We start from the raw sequence: 14,718 nt of genomic DNA on the forward strand, positions 1-14,718 counted from the left end.
AAATTTGGAGCCCACCCAGGACAGCCCATGGCAAAGTCTTTCCCTTTCATGACTTAGCAAATGAACACTGCACAGAGCAAAGGCAACACAAAGTAGTATTCATCCTCTAGTGTATGTCAACATTTAGAGAGGATTGGACCATATAAAAATGCTATTTGTAGGCCAGGCACGATGGCTCACCCCTGTAATCCCAGCAATTAGGGAGACTAAGGCAGACGGATCACTTGAGGCCAGTAGTTTGAGACTAGCCTGGTCAACATGGTGAAACCCTGTCTCTACTAAAAACACAAAAATTGGCTGAGTGTGGTGGTGTGGGCCTGTAATCCCAGTTACCTGGGGGGCTGAGGCATGAGAATTGCTTGAACCCAATAGGTGGAGGGTACAGTGAGCCAAGATCGCACCACTGCACTCCAGCCTGGGCGACAAAACAAGACTTTGTCTCAAAAAAAAAAAGGGGGGTATTTGGAGGCCACATAACTCCTCTTTCATGAGAGCATTTTTATTACTTTATTTACTTTGTATTACCACAATAACACATGTTCACTGGAGAAATGTTAGAAAATACAGGCAAGCAAAAACAATAAAATCATTCTTAATTTCAGATATGTAGAGATTTTTCTTTAATAATATATTGTGACACTTTCCCAGTCATTAGACTTCAACATCATTTTTTAAAGTTGTCTAATATTCCATTATATAAACCTACCAATATTCATTTAACCTATCCCCCATCAGAGGAATTTTAATTTCATTCCAATGTTTTGTTACTGTAAACAGAAATGCAATGAAATGAGCTTATTCCTTATTTGTTTTACAAATTCATAATAATTTGGCATTTAATATAACCCTGCTCCCTTCCCCAAACACTTGCAATTAACCCAAAAGTAAATTTCCTTCATTTATGAAAAACTGATTTTTTATCCAGTCTGAAAATCTGCTCTCCGCTTTGGCTGTATGATCTGAAGCAAGCTCTTTCCTGGCCGCCTGTATCCAGTAACTAATAAGTAGTCAGCATTCTTGGCTCTGGCTACTTAGCTTAATTGTTCAGGGCATAAGGCTAATGGGGTCAATGTCATGGGATGTGAGCTTGCTATATACAGGCCAGTTAGTTACAAGTCCAAAGACTATTTCTGTAACTCCAGACAGCTGTCATTTAAAAACTGGCTGTTAGTTTCCAAGGAACTGGGCAAAAGGGCATAGGTAGATCCACACAAATCCATCACCAGTACTGGAAAGATAATGTGTCAATAGCTTCATCTTGCCCGTAGAAAACAGTTCACAAAAGTATTCATATTTAAAACTGGGGAGGTTGTAGAAAAACAAGAAAGAAAAATATTGGCAAGACAATTGGCTGACCTTATACATATCTTGGTTTATTAGCTTAGTCTGTGAGTATCCCGCCATTTCCACGTGAGAAAAATTCAGCAACACGTTTCAAATTGCGGATGGTGGTGTTATTTAACTGGCAATATTCTCTTGCAGCTGACACAGCCCTTGGCACTGATGATGTATATGATGAAAAAGGATGCCAGTGTGATGTATCAGTGGAAGACCTCACCCCACCACTTAAAACTGTCATTCGAGCTATCAGGTTGGTGAAATCCTGAACAAAGTGATTCAGAGACATACTTATGATTAATTGAATTATGATGTTGCTAAATTCTTTTTCTGCAGGTAAATGTCCTGGAATAAACACTTTCCCTTTTCCTATTCATCCATATGCCTATTGAATTGTGAAATATTTGTTTCTTAGTAGAAAACTCTGCTGTGTTCAACACAGAGTTATAAAACGTGGGTGGGATTTGAAAAGCCAGGTCATGTTTGAGAGATTACATGAGTCTTGGCTTGTCATGTGTATTTACTGCTTTAAGGACATATAGTTTATTGATGCAATTAGATTTTTAAATTATTTTTATGACTTGCTCCAATCTATATTCTGTACAGAATTGTATATCAAAGAAAAGGCCTTGTAGGTTATTTCAAAATGGGTTGAGTTCTGAAAATGGGAAGCCTAAAAGTATTTTGCAGTGACTTAGTCTTATTATCCGAAATGTAATTGTTAAAGGCTGATCTTAATTTGCTTCCTCTACTGGTGGCAGAGAGCTAAGAGAGTATACCTAGCAACTTAAATTTACATTTTCCATGACCTTTCCCACCACACACACACACACAGACAGGTGCGTGCATGTGCACACACACACACACGCAATCAAGATCTGGACTATATTAACTGCTGCATGCTCAGCTGGCCCAGTTTAATCCTTTTGGGAGAATTTGTATATGTCGGGAATGCTGAGTAACTATATTGCAAAAAAAAGAAATACCTCTGCCTGTTGGTGAAAAACTAGAAGAAAGTTCAAAATATCCAAACCAGGCCAGGTGCGGTGCCTCATGCCTGTAATCCCAGCACTATGGGAGGCTGAGGGGGGCAGATCACTTGAGGTCAGGAGTTTGAGATAAGCCTGGCCAACATGGCGAAACCCCATCTCTACTAAAAATACAAAAATTAGCTGGGTGTGGTGGCGGGCACCTGTAATCCCACATACTTGGGAGGCTGAGGCAGGAGAATTGTTTGAACCCGGGAGGTGGAGGTTGCAGTGAGCTGAAATCATGCCAGTGCACTCCAGCCTGGGCAACAGAACAGGATTCTGTCTCCAAAAAATAAAATAAAATAAAATATCCAAACCAATTTAGCTATTCACATGTTTGGTCTAATCTTGAATATTAGTATGATTGATTGATTACTTATTTCTGTTTTTAGTTGGTCATTTGGCATCATGTTAGACATTTATTTACTCTATAGTTGAGAGTCACTGGGAAAGCAGAAATGAGTTCTAAAGATTTTCATAAATGTTTGTGGGGGCAAAGAAAATCATGGTGTGATGAAACTCCAGAACATGTTTAAACACTATCTGTAGCAGCAGACTAAAAAAAAAAAAGTGAAGTCCAATTACTTCTCAATGGAACCCTCAAGTCACAAACCCTACAGGTGAAGAGATTACACCTTCCTATCTGGCCTGGACAGTCCCAGATTATGCCTCTAGTCTCATCATTAGTGTTAATAATGCTCCCATCTTTCTCAAAGTATCCCTGTTTGGACAACCAATTATACAGTCACCCTATCTCTGGTGAACCTAGAAGCCTTGGGTGATGTATAAGCCCGGATAACCGAGAATATGTAGTGAAATATTGTCTGAAGCCTTCAGTTAAAGGGATAGAGAGGATTTAGAACTGCACTGTCCAATATGATAGCCACTGGCTACTTGAGGCTACTGAGGCTATTTAAATTTGAATTAATTAAAATGAAATACATTTTAAAATTCAGTTGATCAGTCGCACCATTCATATTTCAACTGGTCAATAGCCACAGGTGACCAGTGGCTACTTCATTAGACAAAGAAACAAAACATTTCCCTTGTCACAGAAAATTCTATTGAACATTACTGGTCTAGAAGTCACCTTGAAATTTTTCACGTGTTGAGTATATCCATAAAAGACCCTAAAGCGAAGGTGGGGCAGTTCAGTCCACGAATTAATCTGACTTGCAACAAGTGTGGAAAATCTTATCTAGTGAGAGCAGATTAGGCTTCCTAAAAGTCATACTTAACCCAGTTTATGTCATTTCCCAAGAACTTCTGAAGCTTTCTGCTTTTGCTTTACAACCTATAAAATGGATTGTGAGCTGCAAGAAAGAAAATGAAATAGGTTTATTCTGCTAGCTAAGCACTTTAGCAATGGCTTAAGATTTACTTTGTTATTCTTCTTGAAACTCGACTGATTTTTGTGACTTTGCAGAATTCCTTTGCTTTTCAGAATTCTTTCTTGGTTCTTATTTTTAATGGAACTTTACTATTTACATGTCTATCTTTTTGTGGATTCCTGATGTTTTCTGCTTGCTGCATTGTGAGACCTGAGGGAGATGTTTTTCTCCTCCATATCCTGATTCTGCTTAGTGGTTTTTCATCACTTCTAAATTCCATTTCAAATTAACAGATTATGTCGCTTGAACCCAGGAGGCGGAGGCTGCAGTGAGCTGAGATCGCGCCACTGCACTTCACCCTGGAAGACAGAACAGGACTCTGTCTGAAAAATAAAAATAAAGAAAATAAAGAAAATACAATTAAATTAACAGATTCTGTAAAAACCTAATAGCTACGCTCAATAGCTTAATAACCTAATTGAAAATTTTTTATTCATGGTGTACTTAATTTCTAAAGATACTTAATTTAAAAACCAACCAATACAATTAGCAGTTCTAAAAGGAAGTTTGCAGGTATAAGTCCTAAATCTTATGCAGAAGGGTTCTTTTCCTAAGGAGTTTAATTATGTTAATAAGTTCAACAGCAGTTGCCGGAGGGTTTTTTGCCAGAACCTGCCCACCGGTGGCAGCTCCCCTGAAGCAGTATGTGTACGTATATGACCGATTGCAAGCGTGAAACATCCAGTATTCATCTCTAAAATAGTAACTGTGGGCATTTTTCTTGTTTTTTTTAATTGTTAGAATGTTTAATATGAATATTTAAATATGCCTTTTGTATTTCAGTAACTCTTGCAATAGTAGTTTTTCCTAACAGCCAAATTAAAATGTGTAACAAAAAATATGTATTCCACTGCAAGGATGACAATATGGAAAATAATATTACTATCTTCACAAAGAGCAAAGTAAGAGTTCTTATTTTCAGTTATCAATATTTATTAAACATCTGCCATTTTTTAGAGACAATTAAGGACACTCTTTGAACTTGTCTGAATTCTATTATCCAAATGCACTCTGACACTTTTTAAAAAATAAATAATGTCACTGTTTATGGTACATAGTAAAGAATGACTACTCTTAGACTATTTCCAAACTATGTCTTTTACTCAGAAGAAAACTTAGTTTTGTATCTTTCTTCCAGAATTATCATAGATTTTTCTCAAAATATTATTTCAGGGAAATGCAAAAATTTGCTGGAAATGTGTTTTGAAATTCACCTCTAGGAGTGAAGATTGTACTTATTTTTAACAAAAGCCCCATATTTTAGTGATTCAATTCAAACGATGTTAAGTTTCTTTTTATCCACTCATAGAAATTAGTTCCTAAATGGAAAGATAAAATTAGCAGGAAAGTAAACAAACAAATGTATAGACTCTAGAGGACTCTACATACTCACTTATACCTATTTCATAGTAGATCACCCGTTTTTCTATCACTGTCTTAAAACTATAGCCCATAAATTACCTAGATACATTCCTTCACAATGTCAAGCATCTGGCTAACTGGGACTATCTGAAGGTAACGGACTATTCCCTTTCATGCTAGTACTTGGCTTTGTAGTCATTACATACAAATATATGAATCTTGGGCAAAATTTTACACAAAAATTAATATATCTTTTTAAATTTTAAATAACAGGCCAGGCATGGTGACTCATACCTGTAAACCCAGCAGTTTGGGAGGCTGAGTTGGGCAGATCACTTTAGCTCAGGAATTCAAGACCAGTCTGGGCAACACGGTAAAAACCTGTCTCTAAAGGAAAAAACAAAAAAATGAATGATACTAAAATAACAAATATTTGAAAGTCATATACATATACTGCATATTTATGGAAGAGCCCCAGAATAATAACTTTTTGAAATATAACATAAACTGTATTTATGTACTGAACTGGCAGGTAATTTATCAGATATGCACACCAACGCAACATATAAGTACTGTGTAAAGGATTCACGATTTGGGGGAAAGAGCTTTGTTAAAACAGTGCAGTGCAAAGCTTACCTGCTTCTTACCAGTATTGTTTTCATAGAATTACTACATCTAGAATCAAAGTTACTCCTTTCTTTTCAATTTTTAAAACTATTTCAACAGATATAAAATTACCCTGTCAAATTGCTATTAAAAGTTTCTAAGCACGAATCTCTTCACGGATTGGTACCCAACGGTTGGTGAAGCTGCTCTGGTCCTCAGACCACACTTTTAAGGCCACTCTTAATAAGATCCTCAGTGACAGTTGTTTTCCTGTCAGTTTGTTTTATACAACCATGTTTTCTGTCAGTTGTCAAGAACTGAATCAAAATACCGTACAACCTGTTCTTTTTGTGAATATCAACAAAACCACTGATGCAGATTACTCATTATTTTGAAGAGAAATGACCAAGAAACTATCGATTGTGTCTTGCTCTTACCGTCTCTTACTATCTCCATGCAATAATGGTCATGCCTGCTATGTTTCACTTTATGCATCCTTTTCTTTCCCAGGCCAGACTAGCCTTTTAGAGAATCAAATAAATACATGAATAAGGTCCAGGGTGAAAACTCAAAGAAGTCTTTAGTTGAAGCTGAAGCCCAACTTTATACTGGTACCATTGGCTAATTCTATCCCCTCCTCCCACTCTCCCTGAAACTGCTAGGGAGAAGTAGTCCAAGAAACAGGACAGCCTCTCTACACCCTTGAGCAACTCACACTCCCTCTTCAAGCTTCTGTTTCCTCATTGGCAAACTGGGGATGGCAATGGTATTGACTTCATAGGGTTGTAGTAAGGAATTAATAAATGAATAAACATTTGCAAAGCACTTAGAACAGTATACACGGTCAGCACTATGTAGATGCTAATATTATTACCCTTGAGTTGTCTGGACTCCTTATGCCTTCCAGCATGCTGCCTCCACTGCCCATCCTCTGCTCTGGGTCAGCCTTTTCCTTTCTGAGCTCCACCCATTTCCGTGATGAGTCACATGAGAGGAGCACTTTGTTGCCTCTTCTGAAGGATACTCCCATCTTCCAAAACATATACAGCCTCACCTGCTTGCATCTCCTTCACCTGGAAGCACTTGCCATTTTCCCTTTGAAGTTACCTTTCCACCACCTGGGCTGAGAAATTACTCAGAGCTGGAAGAGCAATTTTTTTTTTTTTTTTTTTTGGAGACAGAGTTTCGCTCTTGTTGCCCAGGCAGGAGTGCAAAGGCACGATCTTGGCTCACCACAACCTCCACCTCCCAGGTTCAAGCAATTCTCCTGCCTTAGCCTCTCGAGTAGCTGGGATTGCAGACATGCGCCACCATGCCCAGCTAATTTTGTATTTTTAGTAGAAACAGGGTTTCTCCATGTTGGTCAGGCTGGTCTCGAACTCTCGACCTCAAGTGACCCGCCGCTTTGGCTTCCCAAAGTGCTGGGATTACAGGCATGAGTCACTGTGCCTGGCCTGGAAGAGCAATTTTTTCACCCATGAAGAGCAACCATGAGTCAATGTTCCAAGTGAATCTCACCTCTTTTCTCCTCAGGGTGAGCTTGCTGCCTCCCCAGGCACCCTCTGAAGAAGCAACAGGACAATGAAAGGAAGAAGTTAGCTCTTCCTTCTCCCTCCCTGACCCTGTCGAAGCCTAATTATAGACTCTTAAAGCTCTTCCCAGGGGTTCAGTGCATGCATCTGAAAAATAGCTCTTGAGTTTCAACTGTGCACCAGGCACAGAGATAAACGTTAACAAGAAAGATGGATCCCTGCTGAGAGTTGTGAGGAGCTACCAGAAAAGTAGAGTCGATTACAATGCAGAGCAGCATATTACTACAATGACAGAAGTCCAGGACAGTTTAGGCCAACCTATATGAGCACTTTTGGGGAAGGTAGCATTTGGGAAGACTCTAAAAGAAGGAAAAGAAGAAATCTGGTAGGTATGTAGGAACTAGCCAGGTTACTAAGGAGGGTGATAGAGGATGGGCAGAGAACACTGCAATTGCAAAGAAGCAGAAGTGAAGGTGGCATTAGAAAGTATGGGTGACAGTTGAAGGTGGAGGACAAGGATGAGGAGAATATGGCTGAAGGGAGGAGGAGGAACCCTAAGAATGAACAGGAATGTGGGGGATTCTAAGTACAGAAATGAATTTATGAGATCCGTGCATGATATGGTTTGGATCTGTGTCCTTGCCCAAATCTCGTGTCAAACTGTAATCCCCAGTGTCGAAGGAGGAGCCTGGTGGGAGGCGATTGGATCATGGGGGCGGATTTCCCCCTTGCTCTTCTCATAATAGCAAGTGAGTTTTCATGAGATTGGTGGTTTAAAAGTGGGTAGCACCTCCCTCCCGCTTCTCTCTCTCTTCCTGCTGCTCTGGCCACATAAGAAGCCTGCTTCCCTTTTGCCTTCCGCCATGGTTGTAGGTGTCCTGAGGCCTCCCCAGTCATGCTTCCTGCAGAGCCTGCAGAACCATGAGCCAAAGAAACCTCTTCTATTTATAAATTTTTCAGTCTCAGGTATTTCTTTATAGCAGTGCAAGAACAGACTAATACAGTGTTTCATTTGAAAACTTGGAAAGATGACTCTGATTGCAATGTAAGGAATGTATTGGAAAGAGAGAACTATTATTACAATACCTGGATCTGCTGGGGCCTGAGCTGGGCAGTCATGATGGAGAAGAGTGAAGGTTGGATTTCAGATAGGATTTGAATATTTACTGATTGGAGAGGATGGAGGGAAAGAACAGGAGGAATCAAGGATGGCACATCTGGAGGATGGTGAGACAGGCTGGCTTGAGGGGAGATGGTGCATTATTGCGAGTATTGAGTTCAAGCAGTCACAGCAGGGCCCAACAGGTAGGTGGATCTCTGGATCTGACATCCAGGAGAGCAATCTGGAATATGGACAAATTTGGCAGCTGTCAGCACAGAGATAAATGGTTTGCAGAAGTCTCACCCCAGGGAGTAAAAAGAGAAGATGGTCAACACAGAAGTCTAAGGTTCACAAACAGGAGCTGCAAAAGTAAGAATGCTCTGAAGGAGACAGATTCAAAGCAGCCAGACAGATGGAAAACCAGGAGAGTGTGACAGAAGAGGAGCCAGAGGAGGAAAGTGTTTCAAGCAGGAGGCAGATGTTAACGCTGTTAAATGCCGCTAAGAGGTCAAAGAAGATAAAAAATGAGAAGGTCCTTTGAAAGTGACAACAAGGAGGTCATCCGTGACTTCGGAGAAAAATTCGGTAGAAGGAAAAGGGTTTGAAGCCAGATGGTAAATAGAACACTTGCTTAAATTACCAGAATCTTTCACTCTAATATGAACATAGATGAAGTGTCAAGAATTTCTTTGTAACTAGCAAAGGCTCATCAACTCTTCTAAAATAGCTCAGATCTGATCAGCGAACTGAAGAACCACTAATGACATTTCAGAGTTCCTGAAGTGGGTATGCAAATCAGGCCTCACTGTTACCCTGGGTTGGGTGATAAAGTTTTTCAGTTTTCTTGCCCCTGTGTTCTTCCTGTTCTGAAAGGCATGTATGGGACCATTATCTTCACCATCCCTAAAATGCAGTCTCAGCTGTGAATCCTTCTTACATCTCACTTCATATTTCAGGCAAGAATACTCCGTAAGTAAAGAAGAGGCACATGTTTGCCATTGTGGGTTTTGTTAAATCTACAGGCTGTTTAATCATCACCAGTTCTTAATTTTGCTGATGGCATCTCTGCTATTTTAGCAGAGGTGATGAGTCTTTGTTTGCAAGTCACTATTCAGACATTCTTGACAGTCAGTCTATGACATGTTACAGTAAAGGATGCTGCTAAAAGAACATTTTATGGATCATTTAGCACATATCTTTAAAATCAGCTAATATACTCCCTGGAATGTTCTTTTTGCTTGTTTTTGTTTTGAAGGTAATTACTTGTGGCTACATTTGCTCTGAGGCTGTGTTAAAGTAGTGTTTTCACTGAAGATGCACTTACTTTGTAGCATGTGAGATATTAAACCTTTTATTTGACTATAATTTAAACTGAGTTTTCTATTATTTGCTAAAAATATAGAATCCCCTATTCCATGCTAAAAATATTTTAAAGTAGTCAACATGTATAGTCAATTTATTTATTTACTTATTCATTTCACACTTTAAAATTTATGCAAGACTTTACACTCCTAAGAAAACAAAATCCCTAAATTTAGTCGCCATATCAATGCTTACAAATTCCTGGCAGGAAAGACTTCCTCGGATCTGGAAGTTCTTGCTTGGGTTTTACTACTCTTACACTCTTAAAAGAAAATCCAACAAAATCTGCAGGAGGGGTCAGGTGCAGTGGCTCAGGCCTATAAAATTTCAATACTTTGGGAGGCTGAGCTGGGAGGATGGCTTGAGCCCAGGAGTTTGAAACCAGCCTGGGAAACATAGCGAGACCCAGCTCTACAAACATTTAAAAAAAAAAAAAAAAAACTCTGCAGGAGAGCCTACTAGATCCTGCATATACAGGACAATAATGGCAAGCATTAGGAGAACAAGTCTACTTTCAGTGGTGGAAAGAGTGTGGCCAGAGAATGTCTGAATGTCCTAAGTGAGCCAAATGGAATATCTGCTTGCCCCTACAGTGAGAACATCAGACAGACTGTACACACGTGGAACTAATTTACATTTCTCTATTAAGAGTTAAAACCAAGAAAATGAGACAAATCAGTGCATCCAGGGACTCCTGGGGTTCCTTGGTCTTGTCTAGTAACCCAATCTAAGATGAAAGAAGAGTGGAGGAATCTTAGGTATATAATTTTATAACTTGCTTTGCAGGTTATGAAACTGTCAGAGTTTAAATACTGTAAACACAAATACAAATCTATATTGTTGAATTATGTTTACGTATTAATAGGAAAACAGCATTAAAAACTATTCTAAATAACTAACACATATGCTTTCAATAGTGACCCAAATTATCAAGCCCTGCAGCCCTAGTTGTCTGCTGGATTTGTTCCATGATCAATTTCAAGTGAGGACTGCCTCAGGGGAAATTCTGTGATCAAAAGGCTCTGGGTCACCTGAAGGATGAGCCCTGGGGTCCGTGCTTTTAAGACAGATAGATGCTGTATTTCTCATGAAGGGTCAGAAATCAGAAGATAGAATTTTCCAAACTGGAAGAGGGAGTATTTCAGTCTGTTTTCTGATGTTTATAACAGTATCTGAAACTGAGTAGTATAAGGAAAATGAATTTATTTCTTACAGTTATGGAGGTTGGGAGATCTTAAGGCGGGAGGTGCACCTGGTGAGGGCCTTCTTGTTTGTGGGGACTCTCTGTGGCATCCTGAGGCAGCACAGGGCATCACATAGCAAGGGGACAGAGCATGCTATGTGCTAGCTTAGGTCTCTCTTCCACTTCTTATAAAGCCACCAGTTCCCCTCTCATGATAGCTCATTAATCCATTAATCCATAATTCATTCATACAGACAGAGCCCTCATGATCCAATCACCTCTTGTAAGTTCCACCCCTCAATACTGCCACTTTGAGCATAAAATTTCAACATGAATTTTGGAGGGGACATTCAAACCATAACAGAGGGATGTGAAATGCATGTCAGTAGTGTAAGTTAACCCAAATAACCACCATAAAGTGAGGGATTAAAGGAGAGAAACCCACATCCACCCCATAAACATAAGATCTGCAATCACAAGGGGGCCATTCAGCAACCTTCAGAAACTTAATAATATCCCCAGAGATGAGGGTGCGAAGTAGGTAAAGGACTGTCATCTCCTCCAGAAATCATTTCTGATCACCTCTACCAGTCTGGGTTAAACACCCCTCTTCTGCATTCCCATATCACCCTGGGCTTCCCAGCACCTTGCACATCACAAAGTGAATTTTAACTGTCTGCCTACTTGTCTGTCTGCCCTACTAGACTGGAAGTGCCCCAGCAATAGGATTTGTTTCTTCATCGCTGTATCCCTGGCATCTAGCACGGAAGCTGGCATATAGTAGGCACTCAATAAATGTTTGATGAATGAATGAATGGACAAATTCTCGAGTCCCACTCATCAGGCCTCACTGGGGGAGGCAGTCACATGAAGCTTATCTAGAGAGCTCCAAGCTCTGGACAAATGAGACTCTCAAATCCTATCAGCGCTCACAGTTGCAGCAACCATTGTCTTGCACCATGATTGCAGAGAGGAAGAGACTGGGGACCAAATGATCATTGTCATCACGTAGGAGGCTTCTTTAACTCTGCCAGCTCCCAGCAGTTAATAGTTTGGAGCCTAACACAATACTCAGCACAACGTCATAGATACTCAATGAATATTCATTGAAAGAATGAATGAATCAGTCACTTTAGCACTTCCTTTCCCTTCCAAGGTAATCCTTTGAAAAATTAATGGAACTTCTTAACTACTTCTTTCATGAAACTTCGGACCTCACTCAAGGAAGGAGAGGCATTTGGGTTCTGATTAGAGATCTGACACCAAGGCACTCTGACGCCATGCCTATGGGTCTGACATGTGCGACTTAGAAGATTTTGCAAGCCGGCATGAATCATGATCACTTCTTTGCATGACAGCAGGGATTGTTCCACCCCCAACACACTCCACCACCACACGCCACCGCCACCCCAATCCTGTCTCTACTCCAGTGGCTTTCAACCTTGGCCGCACATTAGCATCACCTGAAAAGTTTTATAAAATCTTTGGACCACGCCCTGAAACAAGTAAACAGAATTTTCTGGAGGCAGGACCCAAGCATTTTTTAAAGCTCCCTAGGTGATTCCAAAGAGCAGCCAAGCTTGGGAAGTACTGCTGTCTTGACAGTCAATCAAACTGCCTCTTCAGTTCACAGTTGGCTGAGCCCTCTCCGCCCTGCACATGGTTTGGCTGCTGGCTGGGTCCGTCCATCTGTTTGGTGGTGGCAGCAGTCACTGCTGCTTCTGTTTTCTCATCGTTCTTATCGCTGCATATTCATATGCAATATTTTTACCCAAATTTAAAGGATTGGAATAAGACTTTTGTAAGATTTTAGAACTCATGGCAGCACAACAAATGCACCTACATTTCCTTATAAGTGCACATGTGTTCGTGTGTATATATAGATGTCGTCTACCCAGAGTTTCACTTTGCTTTAGTTATTTCTTCATGCTCAGAAAATTGTATGAGCAGACTTCAATTTCAAGAGGATGTACCAGTTTAGGTTTGTGATGAATCTTTTACACCCTCTAGTGGTACTGCTGGGACATGTCAGTTTTGTGCGATAGGTTTATTGGACTCCTGGTCTCTTCATAACCAACAGCATCAAGGGAGACAAACCTTAGGGGTCTTTTGCTCTTTGCTGCTGTATTAGTCCCAGTGATGCAGTTTACCCTCATGAAGAAAAGAAGCAGGTGAGTATGTGACTTATTCCTCAGCCTTTTGCTGGTCCTCCAAAAGGCTCGTCATAGGTGCTCAATGAATATTCACTGAAAGAATGGATGAATCAGTCACTTCAGCACTCCCTTTCCCTTCTAAGGTAATCCTTTGAAAAATTAGTGGAACTTCTTAACTACTTCTTGCATGAAACTTCAGACCTCTCTCAAGGAAGGAGAGACATAGTAAAAACAGGACATTCACTTAGCAAAAGTTTATTGAACACTTACTATGTGCCAGGCACATGTGAGTAAAAAGAACCATACGATATCAAAGTGTCTTTTCATTGTTGTTATTTTGTATTAAAGTATTAAGATCTTAATGTTAAGATAATAGAGGAACTTTATGATTAAGAGCTCAAAGCTGGAGCCAAACTGGTTCACATGCTAATTCCACAATTACTGGATGTTTAACATCAGGCAAGTTACTTAACCCCTCTGTGCCTCAGTTTCTTTATCTGCAAAATGGAGATGGCAATAGTACCCTTATCATAGAATTATACTATAAAGTGCTGCCTAATATTACTATCATTTTAATCATTAAATGTATCTTAAAGTTCCTAATTTAACTCTAGAATGATTTGCCCAGACATTCTTTCTAGTAGGAAATACACAAGTCATACCAAACTTTGCTTGTAAGCATGTAAGAGGCCACCAAGGTCTTCTGCTTCTTCTCCAGGCCAGTTCCTGGACTTTCATTTATTCCTGGCTTCAGGGCATTTTCTCTTGGCTCTTCTTATCTAAACCAGGGGTCAGCAAACTATAGCCAGGGGATCAAAATCTAACCCAAGGGGCTTGTTTTTATAAATAAAGTTTTATTGAAATGTAGTTACACTCATTCATTTATTTATTGTCCTATGACTGCTCGCATGCTACGGTGGCTGACTTGAGTAGTTTCAGCGGAGACCATACAACCCACAAAGCATAAAATATTTACACCTGGCCCTTTATAGCAGAAGCTTTCGGGCCCTTGTCTAGACTCTGAGTTGCTCTGGACTTGCTCCCAGCTGTGTTTAGAGATTAAGACACAGAAGATTTGGGCTAGCCTATGTGAGAACTAAGCATGAAACCAGATTTCACTCTTCTACCTGCCAACAAGGACTCCCCTACTCCCCTGGTCTCCCCACCACCCCATCATCCTTTAGTTAAAGCCCTTAGTATATGAAATGCAAGTCTTATGGAAAAAAATTGAAGAATTGAAAGACCTTTGGAATTCGTAGTTCAATAGCTACTTTGAAACATTTTCCTCAATTTTCAGCACCCACATATTTTTCCTAGTGTCTAGAATTATTGGACTCTGAGCTTCCTTGCTCCCTGCAAATAACTAGATAATGGCCTACTCTCTCCTCTTCTCAAAGGCTAATTGGGTAGCTTTTTGCTCATGATATACCTTGGGAATATATTATATATATATACAGCTGGAAAATATACCTTGTAAAGCAAAACTAACAGACTCCAATGAGACTGATGTATATATCCTACAAAATGAGGTAAAGTAAGCAGACAGCCCCTAAAATTTGTGATAAAAGGTAAAACATTACAATTATTGGAGGTGGGTAACCCATATTAGCCATGGACTGATTCCCAGAAGGGACCCTATGAGAGAATGCAGATGGCCA

General features: G+C 40.0%; 1 protein-coding gene across 4 annotated transcripts in view; it reads left to right on the forward strand.

Moving 5' to 3' along the window:
* Nucleotides 1–14,718, forward strand: part of KCNQ5 (potassium voltage-gated channel subfamily Q member 5) — a 573,789-nt gene that overhangs the window by 542,968 nt on the left and 16,103 nt on the right. For all 4 annotated transcript variants that reach the window (XM_008013505.3, XM_008013506.3, XM_073006154.1 and 1 more), the window contains one exon: nt 1,483–1,591. In XM_008013505.3, the coding sequence (XP_008011696.1) occupies nt 1,483–1,591 (109 nt within the window). The remainder of the gene's footprint in view (nt 1–1,482; nt 1,592–14,718) is intronic.

The sequence above is a fragment of the Chlorocebus sabaeus genome, chromosome 17 (genome assembly GCF_047675955.1).
Source record: "Chlorocebus sabaeus isolate Y175 chromosome 17, mChlSab1.0.hap1, whole genome shotgun sequence".
NCBI lineage: Eukaryota > Metazoa > Chordata > Mammalia > Primates > Cercopithecidae > Chlorocebus > Chlorocebus sabaeus.